The 26,366-nt window shown below is 46.4% G+C and overlaps 13 protein-coding genes across 15 annotated transcripts; 4 read left to right on the top strand and 9 right to left on the bottom strand.

The window, feature by feature from the left end:
• Nucleotides 1-165: 165 nt before the first annotated feature.
• On the top strand, nt 166-495 carry E1B28_013108 (uncharacterized protein; the record flags this gene model as incomplete). Its single annotated transcript, XM_043158256.1, has 2 exons — nt 166-169; nt 257-495. 2 exons carry the CDS (start codon nt 166-168, stop codon nt 493-495), a joined length of 243 nt encoding a protein of 80 aa, XP_043003600.1.
• A 185-nt stretch (nt 496-680) lies between these two features.
• E1B28_013107 (uncharacterized protein) lies at nt 681-2,056 on the top strand (the record flags this gene model as incomplete). The annotated part of the gene is made up of 8 exons (XM_043158255.1): nt 681-730; nt 781-834; nt 891-1,139; nt 1,188-1,217; nt 1,279-1,331; nt 1,390-1,426; nt 1,476-1,544; nt 1,597-2,056. The coding sequence occupies 8 exons, from the start codon at nt 681-683 to the stop codon at nt 2,054-2,056; spliced, it is 1,002 nt and encodes a 333-aa protein (XP_043003599.1).
• Nucleotides 2,057-3,587: 1,531 nt separating this feature from the next.
• E1B28_013106 (uncharacterized protein) lies at nt 3,588-4,605 on the top strand (the record flags this gene model as incomplete). The annotated part of the gene is made up of 4 exons (XM_043158254.1): nt 3,588-3,622; nt 3,686-3,913; nt 3,976-4,086; nt 4,146-4,605. 4 exons carry the CDS (start codon nt 3,588-3,590, stop codon nt 4,603-4,605), a joined length of 834 nt encoding a protein of 277 aa, XP_043003598.1.
• A 462-nt stretch (nt 4,606-5,067) lies between these two features.
• On the top strand, nt 5,068-5,930 carry E1B28_013105 (uncharacterized protein). 3 transcript variants are annotated; one of them, XM_043158251.1, is made up of 3 exons: nt 5,068-5,286; nt 5,348-5,639; nt 5,716-5,930. In XM_043158251.1, exons 1-3 carry the CDS (start codon nt 5,280-5,282, stop codon nt 5,777-5,779), a joined length of 363 nt encoding a protein of 120 aa, XP_043003595.1. In that variant the 5' UTR covers nt 5,068-5,279; the 3' UTR covers nt 5,780-5,930. The 3 variants fall into 3 exon arrangements, with proteins under 3 accessions (XP_043003595.1, XP_043003597.1, XP_043003596.1); XM_043158253.1 differs by having other exon boundaries at nt 5,706-5,908; XM_043158252.1 differs by lacking the exon at nt 5,716-5,930 and having other exon boundaries at nt 5,348-5,715.
• A 75-nt stretch (nt 5,931-6,005) lies between these two features.
• E1B28_013104 (uncharacterized protein) lies at nt 6,006-7,715 on the bottom strand (the record flags this gene model as incomplete). The annotated part of the gene is made up of 2 exons (XM_043158250.1): nt 6,006-7,472; nt 7,521-7,715. 2 exons carry the CDS (start codon nt 7,713-7,715, stop codon nt 6,006-6,008), a joined length of 1,662 nt encoding a protein of 553 aa, XP_043003594.1.
• Nucleotides 7,716-12,116: 4,401 nt separating this feature from the next.
• Nucleotides 12,117-14,480, bottom strand: E1B28_013103 (uncharacterized protein; the record flags this gene model as incomplete). Its single annotated transcript, XM_043158249.1, has 16 exons — nt 12,117-12,186; nt 12,235-12,313; nt 12,391-12,489; nt 12,577-12,697; nt 12,783-12,912; nt 12,975-13,029; nt 13,098-13,338; nt 13,395-13,445; nt 13,499-13,563; nt 13,624-13,714; nt 13,769-13,915; nt 13,964-14,028; nt 14,086-14,231; nt 14,278-14,338; nt 14,387-14,404; nt 14,462-14,480. The coding sequence occupies 16 exons, from the start codon at nt 14,478-14,480 to the stop codon at nt 12,117-12,119; spliced, it is 1,458 nt and encodes a 485-aa protein (XP_043003593.1).
• Nucleotides 14,481-15,045: 565 nt separating this feature from the next.
• Nucleotides 15,046-15,513, bottom strand: E1B28_013102 (uncharacterized protein; the record flags this gene model as incomplete). The annotated part of the gene is made up of 2 exons (XM_043158248.1): nt 15,046-15,287; nt 15,357-15,513. The coding sequence occupies 2 exons, from the start codon at nt 15,511-15,513 to the stop codon at nt 15,046-15,048; spliced, it is 399 nt and encodes a 132-aa protein (XP_043003592.1).
• A 326-nt stretch (nt 15,514-15,839) lies between these two features.
• E1B28_013101 (uncharacterized protein) lies at nt 15,840-16,219 on the bottom strand (the record flags this gene model as incomplete). Its single annotated transcript, XM_043158247.1, has 2 exons — nt 15,840-15,903; nt 15,957-16,219. 2 exons carry the CDS (start codon nt 16,217-16,219, stop codon nt 15,840-15,842), a joined length of 327 nt encoding a protein of 108 aa, XP_043003591.1.
• Nucleotides 16,220-17,856: 1,637 nt separating this feature from the next.
• E1B28_013100 (uncharacterized protein) lies at nt 17,857-19,400 on the bottom strand. The gene is made up of 7 exons (XM_043158246.1): nt 19,246-19,400; nt 18,807-19,183; nt 18,711-18,752; nt 18,606-18,662; nt 18,456-18,557; nt 18,233-18,396; nt 17,857-18,163 (listed from the first exon to the last, which is right to left on the bottom strand). The coding sequence occupies exons 2-7, from the start codon at nt 19,067-19,069 to the stop codon at nt 17,919-17,921; spliced, it is 873 nt and encodes a 290-aa protein (XP_043003590.1). The 5' UTR covers nt 19,070-19,183; nt 19,246-19,400; the 3' UTR covers nt 17,857-17,918.
• A 591-nt stretch (nt 19,401-19,991) lies between these two features.
• Nucleotides 19,992-20,782, bottom strand: E1B28_013099 (uncharacterized protein; the record flags this gene model as incomplete). Its single annotated transcript, XM_043158245.1, has 5 exons — nt 19,992-20,251; nt 20,306-20,460; nt 20,518-20,613; nt 20,668-20,712; nt 20,769-20,782. 5 exons carry the CDS (start codon nt 20,780-20,782, stop codon nt 19,992-19,994), a joined length of 570 nt encoding a protein of 189 aa, XP_043003589.1.
• Nucleotides 20,783-21,006: 224 nt separating this feature from the next.
• Nucleotides 21,007-21,375, bottom strand: E1B28_013098 (uncharacterized protein; the record flags this gene model as incomplete). Its single annotated transcript, XM_043158244.1, has 2 exons — nt 21,007-21,067; nt 21,125-21,375. The coding sequence occupies 2 exons, from the start codon at nt 21,373-21,375 to the stop codon at nt 21,007-21,009; spliced, it is 312 nt and encodes a 103-aa protein (XP_043003588.1).
• Nucleotides 21,376-22,751: 1,376 nt separating this feature from the next.
• Nucleotides 22,752-22,976, bottom strand: E1B28_013097 (uncharacterized protein; the record flags this gene model as incomplete). Its single annotated transcript, XM_043158243.1, has 1 exon — nt 22,752-22,976. One exon carries the CDS (start codon nt 22,974-22,976, stop codon nt 22,752-22,754), a length of 225 nt encoding a protein of 74 aa, XP_043003587.1.
• A 1,350-nt stretch (nt 22,977-24,326) lies between these two features.
• On the bottom strand, nt 24,327-25,324 carry E1B28_013096 (uncharacterized protein; the record flags this gene model as incomplete). The annotated part of the gene is made up of 4 exons (XM_043158242.1): nt 24,327-24,672; nt 24,724-24,870; nt 24,927-25,001; nt 25,056-25,324. The coding sequence occupies 4 exons, from the start codon at nt 25,322-25,324 to the stop codon at nt 24,327-24,329; spliced, it is 837 nt and encodes a 278-aa protein (XP_043003586.1).
• Between the last annotated feature and the right edge of the window lie 1,042 nt (nt 25,325-26,366).

The raw sequence follows: 26,366 nt of genomic DNA, 5'->3' as shown, positions 1-26,366 counted from the left end.
CTAGTCCCTTTGACGACACCTTCTACTTCATCCATAACTACAGTCCAACCTCGGAATTCGTTGAATGCAGGTCAGATCGTGGGCGGGGCAGTTGGGGTATAGCTGGTCTTACAGAGGTCAATTTTGTTATTGTGTTTATAGATTTGGAACCACGACATTAAAAGTATGGGTGAGTCACTATCCAAATCATTGTCATCTGAGCTCATATTAAACTTGGAACCATACAGATCTGCGGCCATTTTTGACTTTTCTGTAGGTGCAAGACACCTGGATCGGAAAGAACACAACATGCGGGTAATTGGACAATTGAAAGGGCATTTGAAGTTCGATTGGAGGCACACGAACAGGTATCATACCGTCAATCCTCCTGATGACCTTGCCGCATTAAACCAAGGAGACGACGCCGTACAGAATCTACACCATCAGATAGATTTCTTGACACGGAGAACAGCGATGGTAGACTCGGGGATGGCGGGTCTTGTGCCGCCTGATTAGAGTCCCAGTGATGACGATCCACTCGTGACTCTGGCAGGATCGTTTTTCCCATACATGTCATCTGTTCGTGTGTTCAAGGTGCTGTTATGGTTTTCATTACCAGGAAACGAACTTTGAACGGTACATCATCAGGGTGCTGTGAGCATTGATAGAATCAACTACAGAACCCAGTCGTCGGTAGCGTGATGAAAGGCGATGTTCCACTGACGAACAACTGTGCGAACGATGGGAGAAGGTGAGCTGTCGTAGCATCTCGCAGAACATTTATACCTGCTGATATTCAAGAAAACAACGGAACTTCTCGCTACGACTCTGTATCATGCGGCGTTATGGAAAAATGTACGACTACCTTATTTTTGCGTTTTGTCTTTTCTGGCTAAAGATTCAATTTGTAGATATACTCTCGTATCTACATGCTTGACTTCTACGGCGTTTCATATCAGCCCACCTCTCCCTTCTGCTGTCGTCACAGGCCAGGCCGTTCCATTCAATTGGACTCGCGATCTTTCAACAGATCCATCCGAATTTAGTTTTCAGACAATTCACGGTGAAGGACCATCTTTCCCTGACTCTACATACCCGGTAGACAAGGATGAAGCAGGTCGGGAAAATGGCTGGTTTACCTTAACATTCACCCGGCCAGCGTGAGTGAGTCAAAAATATCTGAGAAGGGGATTCTGAACGCAGGACAGGTACTATAATGTGATAGCAATCGACAACAGGTAGTGTCTCGCCACTGTTTTATCCTACGCGACAGCTGCTCAGAAGTCTGCTCCATTGTAGTACGAGGGCATTCTTTCAAGCTCCCGTCGTAATAGTGGTTACACACTCCACTGGTTAGTGCATCACTCATCGCTACCAATACCAACTCAAACACCAACAACACCACCACAGCCTCAGATACAAATTCTCCCGGTCCATCGATTACAGCGTAAGGAGACTAGGTTTAGCCTATTAATGAAGGATTGACCAACTTTCAGTACCAACGATGTGAACTCGAACACCAGCATTGGAAATCCGACGCCGGCATCTGAACCAGAGACGAATCGGTGAGCACTGAAAATTGACATATACGCTAGTAGTGTCCTGACGCCCACAAAGTCCACCTACAAGTACCGCTCCTCCCCAAACTTTAAGTGGCACATCCGCATCTTCCAGAAATATAAAACCGACAGTTATCGGCTCTGTCGTCGGCGGTACCGTCTTCCTTCTACTCCTCCTCTTTTTCATTCGCTATCGCCGAAACAAACCATCGCGTAGACTGATCCCAACCCCGTATCTGGATATGAAACCATTTTCCGGTCCTTATATGGATATCAGGGAACGAAAAATACAGTTGCTCAGCCAAAGGGAAGGCCTTGAACGTGATTTAGAGGCATATGAGCAAGCGTCTCAAGGGTCGAATTCGAGGACTGAGGACGTTCCCGATAGTATCAATGAATCAAATCAGGAAGGAGTTGTACAGGTATTTCGTCGTCAGATAGAACTGTTAACACAGAGAATGGCGGCTATGGAGGCGGTCACAATGGCACCTCCTGATTACAGCTCCCGTACGAGCTGATGACTGTAACTCTCACCATTATTTAGAAAAAACATGTACGTTTCATTCGCAACTCCAAACTATTCAATAAATCCAATAATTCTTTTCCAGTGTTCTCAATGTTACGACTCATTGTCTCTTAGAGAGACGAATAATGACGATATCGCCTGCGGAGTTCGGCCAAGGCGGCCAAGTTGGGACGCCGAAAGTGTCGGTTCGCGACGGACGAAAACATAATATCACTCTCTCATTGCTCAAGACCTCAAGATCTCATCTCTCATCTTCTCAATTCGAGTCTCAATCTTTCATTTCGTTTCTCTAATGTGAGTATGCGACCTATCCGAGCTTTCAAATCTCGCCACATGGTTTCAGCTCGATAGCCTGGAGCAAACCTGGAGCTTGATCGGAGCAGCAGATGCTCGCATGGGAGAAGGACAAGGCATGTCAGCAAAACGGTTACGGCTCGATCACCATCATTGTCGAATATCCGTCGTGAGTGAATCAAAGAAGTGACTGTAGATGACGAAGGCAGGACATCGTAATGATATGTCAATGATATGTCTTTGCCGACCTTGGAGGTAGGCATGACACCTCCCGATTACAGCTCTGGTAAGTACTGGCTGACTACTGTGGCTCCAGAGTCCAAGCTGACCATCATGAACAAGGAAAACAGAGATATTCATCGTTTGAATTTCATCTGAGCGCACTGGCAAAACAGGAGTGACTGCTAACCGCGACCGCCGGATATCTTGCCGGTCGCATTCGCGTTTCTTCGGAGTCGAGCGGCCCGATGCTTCGAAATCTAGATCCGCGCGACCCGTCAAGCTTATTTAATCGTTCCACTCACAGTGTTGGGGGCGGTGCCCCTTGGTGCCCTGCCTTTGAACGTGGGCGGTGGTTTTTGGGCGCCGCCCTATGGGCACATTTTGAGGCAGCTGCCCTTTCGTGACCTGCCGAGCCCGGCATTTTCGTGATGACAACTAATCTAATCTGATCTGATATTCTGAACTCCGATATCACCGATCGTACTTTCTCAGACAGACTCGGACAGACTTGCGCACCATACATCGTGGGAAAGGCAGGGCACTAACCCACCTGGTGCCCGCCCCAAAGGCACCGCCCTGCTGCCTTTTGACAAAGGCAGTGGCATGCCACCGCCCTTGACAACACTGACTCACACTTAGTATCCTATTGATCATGATATTTGATATTTCCCTCCAGCACCAGTGACCAAACAGGAACGGGAACTTGGCAGAGCGAGCCAAAGTTCGAATTTGAGCGCGCCTCCGAAGGCGCCACCAACATTTGATCAAACTTTATATCGGTTTCAACCATAGCATCTTCTGATTGAAAGATGGATGATGCTGTGAACCTCGTTGAGTGAAAAGATTCTTAGTAGACAGGTAACCAACACATGGACCATCAGCGGGCTCCCCTCTTCTTCAACCTCCTCCACACGGCAACTAGACTGTCTTCACATCTTCTGGACCTTGGCAAGACTTCATTAATTTTATTCACCTAGGTTCTAATCGTCAGCACGGGCTGCTGAATCATGCTCCTCGCAACATTTCTATTATTTTTTATGATGTGAGTAAAAGAATCTTTTGGAAGAAACTCGTCTAGTATCGACTCACGTCTCAAATTTGACAGATCAATACGATATGTATGGGCTTTGAACATAACTTTTCCCTCCCCTCCGACGGCCGGTCAAAACAATACCTTTCTTTGGACACGAAAGCAGGGTGATCCAGGAACGGTCTTGTTGAGGAAGCAGAAGCTCGATGGTTCAATTGGTGCTACACCATGGTCTAGTAATCCCGTACAGTTGGATTTGTCAAATCCGGCCGGAAGCGCTCAAATTAATTTCGACAGAGCAGGGTGTGTTTATAACTCGACTCTTTCTGTAATGGTACTGAATTCTTGATTCTCCCATGGTTCAGGCTGTTTAATGTTGGAGCTTTCAAGACGGATGCTACTACGCCTATCTCCATTACACAGGTCGCCGTATCTTTGATTCCGACTTTTGCTGGCGCCAGTATTGGGACGTCGTCGTCAGTAAATAACCTGCCATTCACTATTACCTTTTCTGATACAATCTACCTGCAAATAGGACCGAATCAGTCTCTTCTCCGGTTGGCAGTAGTACTCAATCCCCGAGCGTTGCCTTCATAGTTGGTCTATCTCTCGGACTCATAGCTCTCCTGGTCATTATTGGGGGTATTATCTTGTACTTTCGCTATAGATGCCGAAGGATAAGAACGGATACGACACCTCCGAGCCTGACTCCCTTTTCTGATACATCGGGTTATAACATAACACGCACGGATATAAAGGAACGACAGAGGCAGATGGTTGGACAGAAAGAACACCAAGTTGAACGCCAGTCACGGAGTTATGAGCAAGCGCCTCAAACGTCTCCCGCCAACAACCAAACTGGTGATTCCGGATTAAATCGGCTGGGAGACGACACCGTCCTAGAACTTCGTCATCAGATGGCCATTGTAACGCAGAGAATGGCGACTTTGGAGGCAGGAATGGCACCGCCGCCGGATTATAGCTCCCAGTTATAACAACAACTCACATCATCGTGTATATACCGGTTTCGAGTGTACTGTTCGCCTCTTCCTATGCATGATCGCTGGGCTTCCAAAGGCCTCCTCACCAGCGGGTCACGGTGAGATCCGAGTACTTGAGTACTCAGTATTGGCGTCGGTGATCTAGATCTAGGTTGCCATGGGAATTCTGGGTGTTTCTTCAAGTTTCACATCTCATGAGGTCTCGAGATTCGGTGATTCATTATTGAGCATTCGGACCACGGTTATAAATTTTTGACGCGTCTAATCTTCAGGAAAGTTCAAAAACTCAACGGACAGGCCTCGAGATTCGGTGATTCAAATATTCATTGTTGAAGCGAGACCAATCTCGGAGAACTCCGAGATACGCCCTATAAAACCGAAGTCCAGGCCGTTCGGCAACTTCGGCTTCGGTACCGAGCGTCCACGTGAACATCATTTCCTAAATAGGAGCTGGAGCTTTTCTACTCTTGAATCTGGTCCTTCGCCAAACCATTCTCCATTACCACCGTATTCCGTCGGCATCTATAACTCCATCTCTAACTGTAGGCACATCCGGATATTCGAATGCCGGCGGTATCGCTGGAGGAGTTGTCGGGGGCGTGCTTCGCCTGGGTGGTATTTCTATCGTCTTCCTTTGCTTAAAATGAAGGAGTAAGAGACGTGCAAATATGCTTGGTGAGCTAATGATATTTTGGGGTAACAACAAATATCTCAATTTTTCACGGTTATATCCCAGAACCTACACCCTTTCTTGCCGCAGTTATGCCACCTTCTGATGTCGACATACCACAGATAGTTAGAGAAAAAGAACAACTTAAACTTCAGTTGGAGGCGTATCTGGCACAAGCATCCCATCGTTCAAGCTCTAGAACTACCGTTCATGATGGTACCAATGAAGGAAATCCAGACGATGACGCTGTCCAGGCCCTTCGTTACCAGATGGAAGCTCTAACACGGAGAACGGCGACTTTGGAGGAAGGAATGGCACCGCCAGATTACAAGTGCATAAGAAAGACTAGCTTCCGTGGGTAAGTTGTTATGAGCCCGTGTTGTTGGTATACGCCTCTGGCTACTACTATGAGCTGACTGAGTAGTTCCCCTTAGGCCTATACGTACATTAACTTTAGATTCCGGAAAGGCCACATCCTGCATGCGCCGGCGCACATAGCGTAGGCACGCCCGTACCGTGCATCGGGTCCTTCAGTATTCTCCGGGGTAAAAGAAGGATTTAAATCCCCAATAATAATAAATCCATGTCAAACTTGAAAAACTTTGCAATTCAATACTATGATACCCGAACATTCCTCCACTCAGGCTATCCAATCATTTCTCTTTCGAATTCATTGATATCCCGCTTTATGAAACACCCCCACACGATCCGTAAATAGCGAAACTTAATTAGAGAAGGCCATTAGCGCTTCCTGGCGTTTCTTCATCAGACTTTCAACCATATCCAGCGCCTCCCGTCTCATCCTCCCCCTCATCGCTTCAACCAACACAAGTCCCCTCCTAACGTCCGTCCATTTCTTGTTCCACTCCTCAGGTATCAAAGGCGTACCCGACGTATTCGCCCAACTAGTATAAAAGGAAATCTCGCAACTGGAAGGTAACACTCGGCTCAGAAACATGACCATCGCTATAACATCCAATCCCCCAGGAGGTGTGAGTCCTACGTCCCCGGGAGAAAACGACCTAAGATGTCGAAGCGGTCCAACCGGAAGTTCATGTTCATCAAGATGTAGAGGGATGCATGTAGGATCAAGAGGAAGCTCGAGTTTCTCCAGTAACGGACAACTTTTCGTAAACGGAATCAAGGAGTCGAAACCGAGATGGGACATAGAAATATCAGATGGGAAATCCGTCCTTGGATCGGCACAAAGGTAGAGTTTCACGATAAACGGCCACGATGACGCTATCTTCTCTACATCATCGGGGCGAAGGTAGAGAGGTAAAATATGCGTCAAGAAAAACTCCCTCATTTTGTAGCAACGCAAAATAGCCTCGATGTGTTGGAATGAAACAAAATCGTATATGGAGGGCGATGAGGAGGTATCCGGAGGATATCGCGTGTCAATCCGTATGTGGAGGGACGTTAAGGATTTCTCAAAGCGACTGGCGATCACTTCGAGGAGGTCTTTGACAACAGAGGGGCTCTCGCTTTGGGGTAACGTAGAAGTGATATCAAGACTCGTGAGTCTAGCCGCGAAATTGGGAGTCTCTTGAAGGAAATGAGTGATAACGGAATACGGGGTATGTATCTGCAGAGAAACAAGATGCCGAAAGGCGCCGACGGCGAGGGAAGGTGTCATCCTCTCTACCCCGTCCTCTCGAGTCATCCGAACGAAGTTCAGACTATGCAGTTTGTGATACAGAGATAAGTTTTCCATCATGTCGGAATTATCAGACATCGCAGGTAGCGATAGATTTTCCAGACGATGAAGTTCTCTGAAAACCGCTTTTAAAGGTTCCCGGAAAAGTTTATGACTCTGGTGAGATATCTCAACCTGAAACCTGTCTATGTTCGGCATACGCTCCGCAACTGAGTGAAAATACTCATTCAGTAGATCTTCCCGAATGTTCCCGGTCTGGTGGGCAATCAGACGGAATCGGGTGACTTTCGGGTGCATGAAGATCGTGCTATGATGAGTATATCCAGAGAGGTCAATATCTCGCCAGGTTACGGATGTAAGATTTGGAAAGATCGGCGTCGAACACTGGAGTCGCGCAAGGGTATCAAATAACGAGGTCATCCTCGATTGTTGTGCTTCATCGAGATTCGTGAGATCCAGTGTTTTGACTCGATGGGCGTAGTAGGTCTGGAAACGACGCCACTCTGCGAACGTTGGCCTCCGAGAGTAGAACTAAACAGCTTTAAGCTTGTGTTTAGCAGAAAAGGCAGTGTAACATACGCGTGTCGAATTCGACATTGAAATCTCTCCGAGAAGACCAAAAATGACATTGATATCCGTGATCACTTCCCAAACTAGATCTAAACCGATTTCCGACCAGGATTTGTTGACCACAGCATTTTTGGCGTTCGATTTCCTGTCACACCACTGAAAGATGGATCGAAGGATTTCTGTTATTTCCAGCGCTTGATGCATTGAAACTTGATGACATGGATGAGGGAACCACATCCGGAAATCATTTACTTATACATACCTTCCCACGTGAGGCGTAACTCGAAAATCCCAATGAATAGGTAAAGTATGCGATGGCGTCGTGGAGGTAAGAGAGAAAGTCCAAATTACTACACGTGACAATCCACGATGGGCAACTGAACGAAACGATCTATATAATTAGTGACTACATATAGTTTTCTATCACCATTTGAAACGCACACCAGTGGTGCGGCACCGCGGTCATTTGGAGTTGATTTGGAGCAACCTCCGTTTCCGAAGCATATCATCCCCCCTCGGAATTTTGCATTATACTTTTCTATGACCAAACCCACTATCTTCCCTAGGCTCATAACTTAGAATGGATAGGTACAACATTGGCCGTTAAATACCTGACAGGTAGTGGTGGGTTTCAACGCCTTTGATATAAATGAGCCCATCACAGTGATCACACTCCAGAAAGGCATCGAAAATACACCAAACCTGCTACACATCGCTTCCATGCTACTTCCAACGTATGCCGGTCCCTTTCATGTCCAGCTTCTGCAGACATGTGTCGTGGTTGGGGATCTTGCGGAAGATGATGTCACATTAAGTCACATTATGACGGACGATTGATTGGATAAGATCTTTATCAACGTGACAATGTCACTGTTTCAGATTGTGGCTCCGGAATCATGAAAAAAATTCAATTGTGTACGGCCCCGATTGCCAGGAAGGTGATAGATATCTTGTTGATATTGCGTGTGTGCATTTCGGATACCACGAGTAGGGGGAGCATATCGATACATTCGGTCGTTCCATCTGGTGGCGGGTCATAGATGACTGAAAAAAGAACGCGAACAGTTCAGCGATTCAAGTAGATCATAGATTTACAGAAATAGCATTCAATGGGTGAAAAAAAAAAGGATAGAGGGAGATGAATCAAGAAGGATAAAGAAAGTATTCAAAAGGAAAGTAGAGAGAAAACGGAGCAAAAGTAAATCACACACGAAACGAAAAGGTATCCCTTTCGCATAGTCTCATTCTTATTGAGACTACCCTCTCGCGAGTCGCGGTAAACGGCAAGTTTTCCTCCCCATCATTTTCCGTATCATCAATATCGACCTGTTCTACTTTTCGTCGGGAACATGATCGACAATGACCAAGGTGGGACCCACTTTCCAAAGATAACGGCAACAAACGGCTGGAGTGACTTTCATTTAATTTTTTTTCGGTGCACACAGAAGCTAACGATGATGAAGATGGAATAGAGTAGGAGTTGTTCCAACGTGAGTGAAGGTGAGTGAGTTGATGAATTCATTGAATACGCACCGAATTTTCCAGTTTTTAAAGGCCCAGCTAAAGCCAAAACAGCTCCTTATTTCCCTTTCATCTTTGAGAGCGACTTGAGGTCGAGTTCAAGAGTTTGCGAAGGCCAGATAGCTAAGGTCAGTTATGCGGTGGTTGCGGTGAGAAAATACGGATTTGCGGCCCGGGCATTACCTGTCAAATCTTGAAAGCGCGGAGTCACGCGTCCTGCCATTGGTGGGTTGTGGTGGAGTTAACATGTTTTTTTTTGATTAGATTACAGGGATTTGATTAATTCCGTGAACACGCGAACTCTGCGTTTCACGCTCGGCAGGGTCGGAATGTTCAGCGATATTAAAACTCCGCTGATAGTCGCTATACAGGCGAATCAACGTGTTCAAGTACCTTGCATCCTCAAATACACTGTACTTAGTCTCCTACCAACTCGAATACTATATATTGTATACCATTCCATTATGAGAGTTTTTCAACCCCTCGGAAACAGGCTCCTGGAGGCTGGACATAGATGTTTGAGGCTCGAGACTCCTAGGGAAAGGTGCGAGACGTCTTATCGATAACGTCGGATTTACTTCGGAACAGAGTCGGAGTTTCAATCTCAATCATCGGCCGTATGTATGCCACGTACAACCGCCCATTACCCGAGGGCGCTTGCTTAGCCGACAGGCGCACCAGGGAACGCATGTTCACGGAATTAATCAAATCCCTGTATACTATTCTGGTTTCCGATGTGCAAATGACAAGGATATGCAAAATTGGATAAAACTTGGTCTTCCCATTTATTTGTGGGCTCGGCAATTTTTTGTAGGATCTGTAGACTACACATGAGCTTGTATGTACAGTTGTAGCCACTGAAAGACAAAGGATATGAAATGAAATTTAAAATATAGCTCAGATCTGGTTGTGATTACAGCGTGACAGCCCAGGAATGGTACATTCCGGAATATATCTCAAAATTTTAGATACGTAGTTAAGTGTAAATGAAAACACTAGCATTAAATACAAGGTTTCAGAGGCAGGGGAGTGAACGGTAGTGTGGAATAAGCCAAACGATACAGCAGAGGTCCCAAATCGACCTGTAAGCGAGACGGCAGTGAGCTGGCCTGGCGCGAGCTTTGCTACTTGCCGAAGTCTTGCCGGACGTGACGATACGTGACAAAACGCTTTGCACTTCTCGAATCACCCTCGGACACTCTCCGAGGCTTCTTACAGCTATCCTAAAATCCTCATAAATTCAGGTTAACGTTTTGAGCACTATTAAAATACTCTAGTCAAATTTTTGATACGGTAAGTGGTGTGTGGAAGTGGTACTCGAAAATGTTGCATATCCCTAAACAGAATAGTAGCACACGTTCGACAGAATTCACGACTAGTCGCATCCTTACCGCCCGGTATCCAGCGACAAGCCCGTGATTCCCACGCTGCAAGTTTAAAAGCAGTTTTTATCTTTGCTTCATGCTCAACCCTATTGGCTTTAATCGCACGGTTACCTGTTGCGTACTACTTCCTCGAAAAAGACCTTTCCCTCAATACTGACTCAGATTGAATCACTACAGATCCCGGAAACACACCTTTACCGTAGCCGTCACAAGTCGGATCTGCACTTGCGGCACCCCCTCAATTGCTTCAGCTCTCAGTTGCGGGTGAAAACGGAGCTGGGGCGTCTTCTGAAACACCCTCAATTCTTCACGAACGTGAATCAGATCTTGGTGAAGATGCCAATCAAGGTTCTCCCAATTATGGATCTATCCACCCGAGCAGGTCTATCTCGAGGTCGCGAAGGTTCTCCAAGTCATCGTTTGAATCAATCGAGAGTGGAATGGACCTCGAGAGCGACCGTGTTGGTGGCTCAACTAGAGAACATGTGTCTAAGGTTTGTCCGTCTAATCCTTTAGACAGTGGATGTATTTTTCTCGCGGGCCCGCTTCATATATGGGCTGTATACTATGCTATAATCCGGGATCTCGAATGTAGTTGCCAGTGTCCCATTTTCGAATTCAATGAAGAGGAGTGAATACAATCTGCTTTCTATTGAACTCGCCCGGCGATCGAAAGTGCTAATAACATGCCTTTATGCGTATGCGAACTCGTTTCACGGCTAATCCCCATCTAGTGGTGACCATGCTGGAAAATCTCTCCTCCGGAGTGGGGGTTGTTCCCATGCGGACCATTAGGACTTCCTTCGCAGGAAGCACTGCCCTTGCACCGGTCTCGTTTCACAAACGACTCGGTTTGGTCTACTCGAGACTCCCTACTGCAACCAAATGCTGGTCAGTGAAGGTTCCATATGATCGCAACCCGTAATCTCTTTACCTTGTGGGTGCACCTAGAGCGACGGTCGAGAAGAGACATAACAACATAGCGATTGACACGGTTATCTGGAAACGCATGGCTTGGTTCTGGGAAATAATAAACGAACAAGATTGGCGCTTGACAGACTTATCTCAGCAAGCGTATTGGAATGAAGATGTGAACGAACTCACCAGCCAAAAATAAAAACGAAGATACCAGCTGGTGGTGAACGACAAAGCAAAGAGTGGGTGGGAGCGTGGGGAACCCTGCTTGACATCTCGCTGGTTCTTATACGGCTGTCATGAGTCACAGAAAATTAAAAACAACTCGTTGCGATCCACTTTTAATTCAATGTTGAAACCATTGACCGATTGGTTGATGGTATTCGTATTCGTTTCGAAGCCATGTCACGAAATTTGATCGACAGCAACCGCAGCCTTGGGCCTTGATTCGCTCATCATTCGCAACAAAAAAAAAGCTTCACCAATAAGAATACGAAAGGGGATGATGAACATTCGATGAGTGACGGTATTGATTGGCTGACCGTAGCCAGATTTCCAAAATCTCTACATCTCGGTCTGTCTTTCGTCTATTCGACGATAAAATCCGTCCATTCACGGCTGAGTGGATCGAAAATTGTGCACATAGCGGAGACTGTCGTAGACCAGATAGCGTCTCGCAAGGCAAATCATATATTGCACCCGTGAGGTCTCTGTTGCCCTCTGATCTTATCATCATCAAGATCACCTTCGTCCGACAGCTCTGATTCGGTAACAACAGGCGAATTCAGACCGTTCTCCCGGTTCTCGGGCTCTGATTGTGCAGGCGTTCTGTCTTCCAAAGATTTATCCGGGATCTGATACCAAAATTAACATACGAATAATTAAACGAACAATAGCCTCACGGGTACCCTCGACGCATAAGCCAAAAGGGACGCGCAAGCAGCGAGAGCAGATACAGGCTTGCTGCGTACGAGTCACGAGCTATCCCGTTGAACGTCCGGTGGAAGGTTAATGATGAGACGAGCTGAGGGGCGGATAGCAATAATCATCTGACATACGACGTATTCTTTCTCGAATTTCGGTATCCAACCTGCTCTGAAAGACGGCAGAAGAGATGGCAAGGCCGGCAACTTGACCTAATCGCGCGTCGAAAGCCGCTAAAAAAGAAACATACGAATCGTCAGTTCAACAAGAATTTCCCCGCGCCCGGCGGCCCGGGGCCAAAACATCAACACCTTACTTACCTAGCCCACGAAGGAGCTGAGCCGCACCTGTGCCTATCACCATCCGCGAGTCTGGCAGATTGGCAACGAGTGCGACGTACATCGTTTGTAACACTACGGCATTCCCGAAACCAAAAGGCATCTACATTATCGTCACGAAGGAAATTTTGATAATCCCGGATCAGCCCTTGTAATAAAGCAAAAATGAAAAGAGGAGATGAACGCACGATGTTCAGCCAAAGATGTGCCTGGTTGGAATCTTCCTTAAGCTGTGTCAACAGAATAGTCGCGAAGAAGGGAAGTATTCCAAATATAAGATTGATCATCTTGTATCTTCCCTGCTTCATCATCATCCATCTACCCATTGCCGTTGTTAGCTTTCCCCTTTTCTAAGTACATCGAAAGCAGTACAAACGCACCCGGCAAAGATAGAACCCGTGGAGATAGAAACTGTCGATGGTAACAAATGGAGACCTAGAGATACGATAGATTATTCGAGTCGAAAGATATGAAGGAATATTTCTCTCAAAGGCTTCACCCACCGGCAGTAGATGCACTCGTCAGCATCACAGTCTGAAACCACATCGGAAAGAAATAAGTGACGGACAAGTTGGTGACCGCCACAAGCGCGTTACTAACGCCGACAAGGAGGGGGATCTTTTTGGCTAGGAAGTACGAGGGAAGAATGGGTTCCAAAGCGACATACATCTCGACGACCAGGAACAAAACAAGGAAGAAGAAGGATAGTAGCGAAAGTGCAATCAGAACAGTCGAATCACCCCACTAGAAGGATAGCTGGATCAGTGTATTCGGGATCGAGTTGTAAGGATAGGACGTACAGCACGGCCGTCATTATAGTGCAAGCTTACAAGCGCCAATGTCGAGCCAACCTATGAGAATATGCCGGTAGAAGGAAGGATTTCAAAACCGTGGAAAAACGTACGAATCCTAGTAGTGTAAAGCTGCCACCGTAATCAATTCGTTTAAAGATTTCCCTGGCATCAGAGCCTGTGCCCTTTAATTAAGATAACTTTATAAGGAAAGCAGGATCGAGAGAGATGCACTTGCCTGCATTACGTACGAGAGGCTGGTAAATGTCAATGAAAGCGACCCTACGAACAAAGAGACCTGAAATAGGAAAGCAGAGCGCCATCCAAGCCTGTAAGTCATGATGTTGAGTTGTTTGACTTCAAGCCCAAGAATTGAGACCAACCTGTCGGTAATGAAACCGCCAACAGGACCCCCGAGTCCCATTCCAACCTGAAGCCACTAAAGTCCCAGTAACAGGAGGAGAGTGACTAAATGTAGGCATATTGACCCCATAAAACACACCAGCGATACTCTGCATGTAGCCTCGCGACTGCCCAACTCTTAGTATATGGGAGCCAAAGATATGGATTCAACTTACGCGAACGGTGTACATATCACTTGTGATGATGGCAGAAGCAGTGAATAGCCACCCATACCGGACAACTGAACAGATGGTCAGACGATCGAAGATGTGCGATGTGCATTGAGTGGTGACCGTACGAATCGCGATACGATTAGCATCTTCATGCTGTTCGATATACCGCAGGCAAATGTTCCAGATCGCAGAGTGAAATGCCCGTCTTCTACCAAGAACATTACACAGACGACCATACAAAGGTGTAAACGTGCACGTTGCAAGCAAGTACCTGGAGAAGTATCAGTTAAAGCACGCGTTCAATAGGCACGACATACGCTGTGCCCAACCAACTCGCTTCGTTGAATTGGTTGAAGTCTGAGGTTATAGCTGGAATCACTAGGATAGTGTCAGTCTCGGAGCTCAAGCGAATAGAATAGAACTCACTCGTTGGCACGAGTGTAACTGAATGATTGGACGTTCAAACTAATGGTTCGACCAGTACACAAGAGCGATACATACGATTTAAGGCCTGAAGCATTCGTTAGAGAATCAAAACATGCGCTGCGTCATTGCGAGAAGAACTGAAGCCCTTCGATGCTCCAAGTCCCTAAAGGTCTGTTGAGTTGCCAAGAATGATAGATTCATAATGGGGTGGTGTTTGAGGTGCCAGGACCAAACTAGCTTATACTGGCTTGTACACCGTCCGTGGAGACGTTTTGACGTTTTCGCGGAGCAAGCGATGAAGTTCGAAATGTAGAACCGAGTCATAGTGGCTTCGCGGTACATCGAACGTTCAGGTCAGAAAAGAGAAAAAGCATGGCAGAAACCGCTCTATTGACCGGTAGACTTAAGGGAAGGGAATGAGAGAAGTTGGAGAGAAGAGAACGCCATTGAGCCTAAAGAAGGGAAGGTCACACTCAGTGACTCACACTTACTGCACCTGACGTAAAGCAGCGTGCCTGTGCGCTCTCCGGCCCGACTCATTTCGGAATTCTCCGGTGTCGTATATATTACTCATAAACTTCAAAGTTTTTGAAGGAATGGTCCTTATCATAGACTAGGGGAATCACATACTTGTGAATGGAATTACACAATGATGTCCATTACTGTGGTGACCGAGAGGTGTAGTCTGGCGGCGGCATTCTTGCCTCTAAATTTGTCATTCTCTGCAATACAACATCCACCTGATGACGAAGGACTTGAATGGGATTGTCTCCCGGTCGATTCGATCCGGATTCTTGCTCAGACGCCTGTGGCTGACGCACAGGGGATTTTCGTCCAATCACCTGGCTTGTATCTGTGTGCGTTATGTTGGAACCCGTCGAATCGTAAAAGGGCGTTAAACCTGTATAGCACCATGTGGTGAAGAAACTTATTGTGAGTTCAGATGAGGAGTAATTTGGGAAGAGCTCACCATATTCACCATGCACGAGTTTCTTCTTCCTTCTCTTTAAAATCAAAAAAGCAGAGGTGATGATTATAGCCAGGCCAAAAACACCACCCACTACGCCTCCTGCGATTGCGGCAGACCTCCGGGATCTTTGTCTTGTTTGAGGTGAAGTGACCTCCATCGAGGAGCTAAGTTGAGCACGAAAGCTCGGTCAATGGAAAAACCTCAAACACTTTCAGAATGAAAGAAACTTGCGTTGTTGGAGTGGGCTGCATAACACTAGTCCCGCTAGTCCCACGACTTGGTGTAGCACTGTTACGGTCAATAGTACTTTGTGTTAAATTTGCAGAACTGGAAAATATGATCAACTGCTACCCGTTACAGAAGGAATGATTTATATCCTCACCTTGTCGGACTGGACGACAAAATTCTTATTGGATTGGTGTCTATATAGAACGGAGACCTGAAGATGACGTTCATTCCTTGACCACCAATTTTCGAGCTTCCTTACCGGTTACTGTTGAGGTCATACGCATTACGGTCGAGGTCGTACGCAACGATAGTCACTTGACTTAATGAGATCGTCAGTATCGTCTGCCAGTCTAAATGCGGAATCGGGCGTACATTTGAGCAATATTAAAGGTAATAGGCAAGATCCCCTGAGTTTGTTCTGTCCCCACTGAAACCGTAGGGCTGACCCTTCCCAACATGTTTTTCGCAGCGGAAGTCTTTCCGAGTAGAAAGCAAGTTGGATCATTCTCATTTCGCATCCATGTAAGTAATTCCACTTGTCCAGCTGTTACGGTGGCTGGAAGAGCACCAATGGAGAAAGCTTTGGAGGAGGTGAATAGGACGGCCAAGACTGTAATGGCAGCGATATTGGTCATTCTTCAGAGTCCTACCAGAGGACGTTCGGAAGACGAATGGATCGTTGCCTTGGGATGGAGAAGGGAGAAAAAAACCGATGTCCGATGAAGATTTTACCTCATGTATTTAATGTTCTTCGGTTCAATGCCGAGGTTCACGTGTACAGGACCAATCGAATATTCCGGAGATACTATCAAATGTTGGTGGTGAAGGAGCATTTCAGATTCGCGAACTTCGAGCGATACCGATTTCTGGTTCAGGTATACAGGACCAATCAAAAGATATTCCGGAGATACCATCAAATGTTGGTGGTGAAGGAGCATTTCAGATTCGCGAACTTCGAGCTATATCGATTTCTGGTTCCCGTGGAGATGGGTGCGAATAGCATGATGCAACGATAGTACTTTAGTACCACGCTAGGTTGAGAGTAACGGCTCGATCGAGTCGGAGCCGCGCGACCATCGAAAATCACAGGGAAACCTTTGGGCCTTTTCCGTTAAGCTCGACGAAACAAGAGAGTGAGGGAAGTCGCACCTGCCAAATGAATTCGACGCAATCAATAACGGCTTGAGTGGATCAGGTACAAGACCTTCCATTTCTGTGCCTATCATTGCTATCATCTGTTGGAATTGAATATACATCTGGCGCCGAAGAACTTGAACAGCAATGTCTTCTTGAGTTCACGCGAAATCATCGGATGGGCGCTGTGGAAGTTTTAATTGTCAACTTGAGACTTGGGATACGAATTTCGAGCTCCGAAATGAAGCGCTTAAAGTGCTGATGGGCCAGCGGCCCTGCCACCCGGCCCAACCTATGGCGGAATTCTCCGATTAAGAGCCACCAATAAAGCTGCTCTAAGCCTCCGAGCGCGATGTCAAGATCGAACAAGAAACAGTCACAGCCTCTTGACAGTACCAGATTCAAGAAGAATGAGTCCGAGTTCTTAGTTCTGCCTGTCACCAGCAGCAATGGATAATCGATAAGTGGTTGGTTGAGTGAAGATATGACGATGGCTTGATCCAAAATCTCACAGCGACCCGCAGTTTCAGAGAATACTAATTGCGGTGTTATTCCACCTTATTTTGAACTAAGGGAATCACACACTTGCGAATGGAATTACACAATGATGTCCATTACTGTGGTGACTGAGAGGTGTAGTCCGGCGGTGGTATTCTTGCCTTGAAATTCGTCATTCTCTGCAATACAACATCCACCTGATGACAAAGGCCTTGTCAGAAAGAAAAGAACACTCTGAGCAAATCAAAGATAATTCAAATCTAACCAGTAATGTACGAGTTTGAGGAGGCGTGGATGTTGTTGAGACACGAGAGGGTATTGCACCACAAAGTACTTCAAATGTACAGTAGATAATAAAAAGAAAACAAGAGCAAGAGTCCAGCCAGAGTCTAGAACAATAGTGAGTCAAAGGATAGTAGCGACGACACACCTAGCAATATTGAACGGCAATCCACCCTTAGGATCCGTCAATCATCCAACTAGAGTGATCCGATCACTGATGAAGAGCTTCCTACTTTTCCAGAGGAAGGTTTCTTAAAATTTGGGGCTACTTTACTACTTATATACTACAAATAAATGACTCGAAGTGACTTGAAATGACTTGAAATGACTTGATTTGGGTATGGGTCACAGTAAACTAGAAAAGTATTCCTAATTTGGTAACTAGCGGTTGCGATACGAAGCAGTGTAAAAAGGCAGTGTTCAAGTCGATGGTTCCGAGTCCATAACCAAGAAAGGAAATTCGTATACGAAGGGGAATGAGTTGCGTTCAATGACCAACAAGATTTTGGCTTGACAGCCTTGAATGGTGTCGTCTCCCAGCCGATTTGATCCTGGTTCTTGCTCAGATGCCTGTGGCTGACGCACAGGGGATTTCCGTCCAATCACCTGGCTTGTATCTGTGTGCGTTATGTCGGAACCCGTCGTATCGTAAAAGGGCGTTAAACCTGTATAGCACCATGTGGTTAGGAAACTTATTGTGAGTTCAGATGAGAAGTAATTCGGGAAGAGCTCACTATATTCACCATGCACGAGTTTCTTCTTCCTTCTCTTTAAAATCAAAAAAGCAGAGGTGATGATTATAGCCAGGCCAAAAACACCACCCACTACGCCTCCTGCGATAGCGGCAGACCTCCGGGATCTTTGTCTTGTTTGAGGAGAAGTGGCCTCCATCGAGGAGCTAAGTTGAGTACGAAAGCTCGGTAAACGGAAAACCTCAAATAGTTGAAAGAAACTTACGTCGTTGGCGTAGGCTGCGAAATACTAGTCCCACTAGTCCCACGGCTTGGTGTAGCACCGTTACGGTCAATAATACTAATACTCTGTGTTAAATTTGCAGAGCTGGAAAATATGATGAACTGCTACAGAAGAGAATGATTGTGTCCTCACCTTGTCGGAATGGGCGACAAAATCTCTATTGGATTAGAGTCGATATAGAACGGAGGCCTGGAGATGATATTCAATCATTGACCACCCATATTCGAGCTTCCTTACTCTTTACTATGGTCAAGGTCGTACGCAACGATAGTCACTTGGCTTACGGAGATCATTCAGTATGGTCTCCCAGTTTAGATGTGGAAATGGCCGTACATTTGAGCATTGTTAAAGGTAACTGGTAGGATCCCCTGAGTTTGTTCCATCCTCACTGAAACCGTAGGGCTGATCTCTCCCAACATGTTTTTCGCAGCTGAAGTCTTTCCGAGTAAAAAACACGTCGGATCACTCTCGCTTCGCATCCATGTAAGAGATTCCACTTGTCCAGCTGTTACGGTGGCCGGAAGAGCACCGATGGAGAAAGCTTTGGAGGAGGTGAATAGGACAGACAAGATTGTAATGGCAGCGATATTGGTCATTCTTCAGTGTCCTACCAGAAGACGTGAAAACCAAGGGATCGTTGCCTTTGGGCTAGAGAAGGGCGAAAAAAAAAACAGATGACCCATGAAGATTTCCCTGATCTATTAAAGAACCTTTTCACTTGCCGAGACAGGATTAACAAACTTGAATCAGAAGATAAGAAGGGTGTGCATACTAATCAAATGTTGGTGGTGAAGGAGCATTTCACATTCGAGCTTTCCTGGTTGCCGGGTCCCGTGGGGATAGTTACGAACGCTGAGTTGAGAGTAATACATCTGACAACGAAGAACTTGAACAGCAATGTCTCCTTGAGTCCACGCGAAACCATCGGATGGGGCGCCGTGAAAGTTGTAATTGTCAACTTGAGCCTTCGGATACTTATTCGCAGTGCGAATGGTACGACTATGAATTTCAAGCCCCGAAAAATGAAGCGCTTGCAGTGCCGACGGGCCAGCGGTCCTCCCACCCGGCCCGACCTTACCCTTTAAGTATTCAGAAGGCTTATCTCGCGATAATGGTGCCCTCCTCCTCTTTACATTGGGATCCACCAGCGAAGCCGCTCTAAGGCCTTCGAGTGCGATGTCAAGATGGAACAAAAAACAATTAAAGCCTCTTGACAGTCTCGGAAGAAGAATGAGCCCGAGTTCTTCCTGTCACCGAGTGGTTGGATGAGAGAAGAAATAATTTTTGCTATCAAGGGTGCCACATGAAATGCCATTCGTTCGCGATGATGACACAAAACTTTTGATCCCGTCCACTCAAATCTCACACCGACCCGTTGGCGAGTCTTTCAGCGGAGGTCATTATTGAGGTCAGTGATCGCGGTGGATAGGCGAACTGCACTCTCGAATGTAAGGTACATGGATGATGTCCATTACTACTATAGATGGTGCGTTATTTTGAAAGGTTCATTGTCCGTTGTTATAAATGAGAATTGTAGTCCGGCGGTGCCAATCCCGCCTCTAAAGCCACCATTCTCTGCGTTACAACATATACCTGATGACGGAGGACTTGGATTGTATCGTCTCCTGGTCGATTTAATCCGATATCATCAGTCTGGTCGTTGTCCGGATACCTCTGAGGCACCAGTTGCTCTCCAAGTACTTGCCTATTTCGTTCCTTTAAATTTATATCCGTGCGTGCTAGGTTGGGGGCCGTTATATCGTGAAAGGGCGTCAGACCTGTATATAGCATGATTATTAGCTCAAGTGAAAAGTACGTCACGGAGAGCTCACCATAATTACCATATTTTAACTTTTTATTCCTCCTCTTCAAGAGCAGAAAAACAAAGGCGGTAACTATGGCCAAGGCAAAAATACCGCCCAATACGCCACCTGCGATAGCACCGGCGGACTTCGGTGCTTGAGATGGAGTAACTCCCGTCGAGGGGCTAATAAAAGGATGAAATCTCAGTCATGAAGGACCTCAAATGGTCAAATAGGAAAACCTTGACGTTATTGGAGTAGGCTGCCGATTACTCGTCGCACTACCACGGCTCGGTATAGTGTTACCGTTGACGGTACTCCGTGTGGTGATTTCAGAGCTGGAAGATACGATCAATTTCTACCAGTAGGGGAGTAAATGATTGTATCCTCACGTTGTAGTTGGTGTATCCGGGAGTTCCACACTCCCATCTCTGTTCCTAAAAGATCACAAGATCAAAACGTAGGCACCAGAATTCGATAGCATTGGACTCACGTCTGAGAAGCCATGGCCGTGTCTTGTGGCGTACTGTTTTGCGAAGAGGTAGACGTCGTTTGAGTTGTGGCAGCCCCTCGTAGCGAACTATTTTGCGGGGAGCTTGAGGGCGTAGGCGTCGTTTGAAATGTTTGAGAGGTTGTCGGAATGGCTGACACAATCGTTATTGTATTGTGGTCGAAAAAAAACGGAGCGCTGAAGGCGACGTTCAATCATTGACCACCAACTTTGATCTTTCTTACGCTTGATGACCTAGCCGCACCTCAAGGTGGAGGTCGTACGCAACGAGAGTCACTCGTCTTGATGAGATAGATCAGCAGGGCTTTCAGGTTTATTATATGGGGAACTAGGCGCACCGTGGAGCTTTGAAGGTCACTGGTAAAGTGCCCTGAGTCTCCCCTGTCCCCACTGAAACCGTAGCGTCGATCCTTTCCAGCGCTAATGTCCCAGTTGCGAGTTGAAAGCTTGTTGGTTCAACCGGGTTTCGCACCCATGTAAGTAACTCCCCTTCTCCAGCTGTTATGGTGGCCGGAAGAGCACCGATAGAGAATGCTTTGGAGGAGGTGAATAGGACAGCGAGGACTGTGATGGCAGCGATCTTCGTCATTCTTCAGAGTCCTACCAGAAGACGTGAAGACCGGTGGATCGTGGCCTTGGGCTAAAGAAGGGAGAAAAAGACCAATGTCCCATAAACATTATACCTCATCTACCGAGGTACACGTGCACAGGATCATTATACGAGCTTGAATCAGAAGAAGGATGTGGGTATTGATGGAATGTTGGTGGTGAAGGAGTAGAGAACTGCGAAATTTGCGGATCGCTGGTTACCGTAGAGATGATCGGGGTACTGAATAAAATATGAGTGAGAATCATGATGGAACGATTGTGCCACGCCGTGGTCGAAAGCATAACGCGATAATGACTCGATTCGGGCCCGCACAACCGCCAATCATTATATAACAGTCGCTGGACAGTCTGTCGGGCCTCTTTTACTCGACGGAACACAAGCAAGTGACGGAAATCGTAACTCCCGCATGAAGTCTACGCGTAATGGCTCGAGGCTGGATATCCATGGGAAGTACAAGGCCTTCCATTTCTGAGACCTTGTCATCGCTATCCTCTGTTTGAACATCCATCTGGCGGCTAAGAACTTGAACAGCAATAATTCACGCGAAAATCGTCGGGAATGGAATTGCGTGAGCCTTGAGATGGTTATTCGTTTCCAACGACATCGAACATGAAATTGTCCATTTCGTCCGATCATCAACATTTCTGTTTCGGGGGCGCCAACTGGTATCGTTCCGAATGGCACTTGAAGCTTGAAGGGTTGAACGTTGATTTCAGAGCTAACACGAGGTTTGGCTTCGGACGAGTAGGCCTGTCCTTCTTGAACCTGAGATTTTCGTTAATGGCGAGCGAAAGGGTTATTTATTTACTACCCACTAAATGGCATCTCAAGTCCCAAAAAATTCAGAAACTTAGAAGTAAGATGGTGAGAGGAGGACGAAGGAAACAAACACGCTGACGCGTCGCTTTTGACCTGGGTGGCACGTGGTCACTGATCGCAGCCCGGTCCGAAGGTACCGGTCAGAGTACATCCGTTCGTCGGCCTGATGAAACCTAGAGAGTTAATTAGTTCCAAGACAGGAAATTCTCGGACACTGAGTTTCTTTTTATTCGGCACAAGTTCTGTGCGTCAGACCCTGTGACGCGCAGTGGCCTGTACAAAAGAGAACAGAAGGTCTGATCAAATGTTGATCAAATGCCACGATGGCTTCATTTTCGCTTCACTCCACGGCGTCCTGTTGGTCGTTGGTTGGTCGATTCACTCCCAGAAACCCTCGGAGACGTCATTGGATATGAGATCAAAGCAATGAGCGATATCTGGAGTCCTGTACCGAATCACCGATACTCGGCCTTCTCGGGAAACTTCTAATAATAATAATAATATTCGGGTATAATATGGAAATTTCACAGTTATACTCAAGCGGTACCGGACCTGTAATCAGGCGGTGCCATTCCTTCCTCCAAAATTGCCATTCTCCGCGTTAGGACATCCACCTGGTGGCGAAGGGCCTGGACGGCGTCATCGTCTGGGTTTCCTCCATTGGTATCATCAAGCACGGCAGTTCCGGAGCTTGAGCGATGGGATGCTTGTTCCGAATACGTCTCCAACTGAAGTTGCAGTTGTTCCTTTTCCATACGCATCTGTGATATGTTGGAAGCTGGAGGCGGCGTAACCGGTGTTTCTCCGGGAAAGGGTATGGGTTCTGGATATACCGTACGGTAATGAGAACTTTGTTTTTAACTCAGAGATATCACTAGCTCACCAAGTTCAGTTGTATGTCTCTTAGCCCTTCGTCTTAAGCAAAAGAAGACGGTGATCGAGAGACCAACCAGGCTAAGCACACCGACGGCACCTCCGACGACACTGCCGGCACCCGACTTTCTGGATGTGCTTACGGTTGCAGATACGGTAGGACTTCCTGGAACGGCTGGGTCAATTGTACATCAGGGAAATCCCAAAATGCGAATTGGTGCAAATTCGCACAAATTGAACTAACCTAGCTAATCTGCGCAAGTTTGGCTGTTTGGCGCAAAACTGTGTAAATTAGGATAATGCCCAGAAATGTTTGGGGCAAATTTGCACTAGTTTGTGCGAATTCCACCTAAGTTTTTGCCAAAGCGAAAGGCAACTTTGCTATTTATTCATGAATTGTATCCATAAATGATAACACAGATTTAAGTAGTGGGAGGGGTATTGGATACTTGCTTTTATCTGAGTGATCTCTATCCTGGCATTGGACTTTAGTTGGACTTAGAGAATTCTCAATTCTTTTTCATAGTTGTCACAGTTGTGAAATTTAGTGGTCGCCGTCAAGTCATTGAATGACTTGCCGAGATCACCGATTTATCCGAGGGACCGGGTTGCAGGTTACGTAGTACGACGTGTTCTGGTTATTATATGTATGTTCTTCATTCCTTTTTCCTTCATTCCATCACTACCACTCGCACTCCAGACTTTCCTTCTCTCCCCAACTCTCTCATATAATTTATTCTTCATGGTATGCTCGACAAAAGAATGCCGGCAAGACTCAGGCCCGGGTCCAGCTCTGAGCTAAGGTTTCTCGGGTGGTTTGGAACAGCTGTAGAAGCAAGTACGTCGTCTTTGTTGTCTGCCTTATCGTGCTTTCAACGAATTTTTAGGCTTGTGTGATTCATAATTTGTTCTCATCAAACAAGGATCATCAAAGACTTGATGCTTCTTCCACTAGTACTGTCAGTAACTGTTTACTTCTGGTCTGGCTATTGTTCACTGGTACACACAGGCTTTACACTTCGTGATAAATTGGCAGGAGATGTCGGGTCCTAATCACATTGATGTACATATTTAGATACGACCACATGTAACTTAGTGAACAACGTCAATATACACTACTTGATTATTTGTTACAAGTGCGACGAAACGAGGCCCAACTATTTGTAAGAAATGTGCAGATTTGCGTCAATTAGAGACACCCAAATGCACGCAAAATAGCACAAATAAGCACGAATTAGTCAAAATTCGTTGGGGGGATGTGGAAATAGCAAAATTCGGAGAAAGTCACTAACGGTCGCAAATTTGACGCCTTGGTGTAAATTGGTACAAATTATTACTGATTTGTGCGAATTCGCATTTTGGGCTTTTCCTGATGTATCTGTAGCGGAAGCGACCGTGGAATTGTATCCTAGGTTTCCGAACATTCCCGACTGAGATGAACCTGAAGATCCAGGTTGGCCAGTACCTGCTCCCGGTTTCCCCGTAACAGTGCCGCCGGATGCCATTGATAACGAATTGATCCTGACGCTTGCAGAGACTGTGGGTACCTGACTTGAGTTTAATGTTGTTATTGGGGTCTCATTCCTGCTCCACAAAGATCAAGAACTAGGCATCAGAAACAAATAATGGACTCACGTCTGAGAAGCAGTACTAGCCGTCCCTTGTAGAGTGGCTTGTGTGATGGTTGGTGAAGGTGTAGCAGACGTCGGAGTTAGTTCCTGAAGAGGAGGAGGCGTCAACTGAACATTTATTGGATGGACTGTGTCGGCAAAGAAGGGGGTTCTAAAGATGATTTTCAATCACTGGGTCATCCTCTACCATTCAATGTGCATTCTTACGGTTTCGTTTTGGTAGGGTCCACGAGAACATCAAGTTGAACATGATTGAGGTCGTAGGCAGCGATAGTCAATTGACTTTATCGGTTGCTCAGTGCGTTATACCAGTTTCACATATCGAACGTTGCGTACTTTGGAGCTTCTAAAAAGGTAATTGGTAGGGTACCTCGGGGATCCTCTGCGCTCGCTGTCACTGGAGAGCCGATCATTCCCAACGCTACCTTTCCAGCCTCGGACTTTGCGAGCTGAAAGTTCGTTGGATCATTCAGTTCTCGGGTCCATGTAAGTATTTCAACTTGACCTGATGTTACAACAGCTGGAAGACCATTGATAGTGAAAGCTTTGGTAGTGGGGAATAGGACGGCGACAAAGAGCATAATTCTGCCAAAAATGGTGGCCATTCTTGAGAGACCTACTACCAGGAGATGTAAAGACTGGATCTGGCTTTCTGTGCAGTTGAGATTGAAGGAGATAGAGCCCAATAGCCCATGAGAACCCTACCTTATCTACTAAAAATTTTTCACTCAACCAAGTTTACAGCATTCATCATCCGCCTTCGAACAGATCTAGAACTCATGGCAGGGAAGAAGATGTAGATTTTGATGAAATGTTCGTGATGACTGAGGCACTGCCCCCTTTTTATACTGAATTCGCTCAACAATGAATCTCCGAATCTCCAGAAGACGTGAATACTGAACAACCCCCACTTGTGCCCTTGGAAGAATAATGCCCATCGCCATGCGTGTGGTTCTAGATAATCGACAAAATACTGAGTGAAGTAGTGTTTATTTTATCAAAAGATCAAAAATCACCATCGATGAGACGGATGAAACGTGATTTGGTTTGGATACCTTGATCCAGGTTCACTTAGATCTCACAGCGACCCGCTGATGATTCTGGAGGCTGTTGAAAACCCAGTGATTATGGATAGGGATAGGCCTGTATCCTTCGGAATGGGCTGATGTTCCATGTTGAACGTTGGCGTCAGAACTGACGCTGAGTGACGAGTCAGCTGGTCCTTCTTAGACCTAATAGTTTAATCAATAGCAAACAAACTGATTTCCTGCTTACCACCGACTGACTTTGTGTCCCAGGAATAATTCAAAAAATGAAAGTGGTGAGAGACAAAGAGGACGCTGACGCGTCGCTTGGACCTGCGGTACCACGTGGTGACCGGCCCAGGATGCAGCCGGAAAGCTCCGACCGGAGGTCAGAGTATCCTCTCAGTGTATCTGTCCGTTGGCGTAGGATGAAAACTGAGTACTGAGTACTGAGCGTCAGGACAGGAGAATTTCGGCCACTGCTATGAGCTTTTCCCTATTTGGCACAGTCTCTGCAGGACCCCGGTCACATCAGTCCGAAATTTTTGGTGGACTAGCGAGAATTCAAATTCAGTGTGACGACGGCTTCATTTTTACTCTACCTCACGTCCACGGTCTCCCG

Source organism: Marasmius oreades, chromosome 9 (assembly GCF_018924745.1).
Source record: "Marasmius oreades isolate 03SP1 chromosome 9, whole genome shotgun sequence".
Taxonomy (NCBI): Eukaryota; Fungi; Basidiomycota; class Agaricomycetes; order Agaricales; family Marasmiaceae; genus Marasmius; species Marasmius oreades.
Note: the sequence above shows the minus strand (reverse complement) of the source record. Positions and strands in the feature narration are given on the sequence as shown.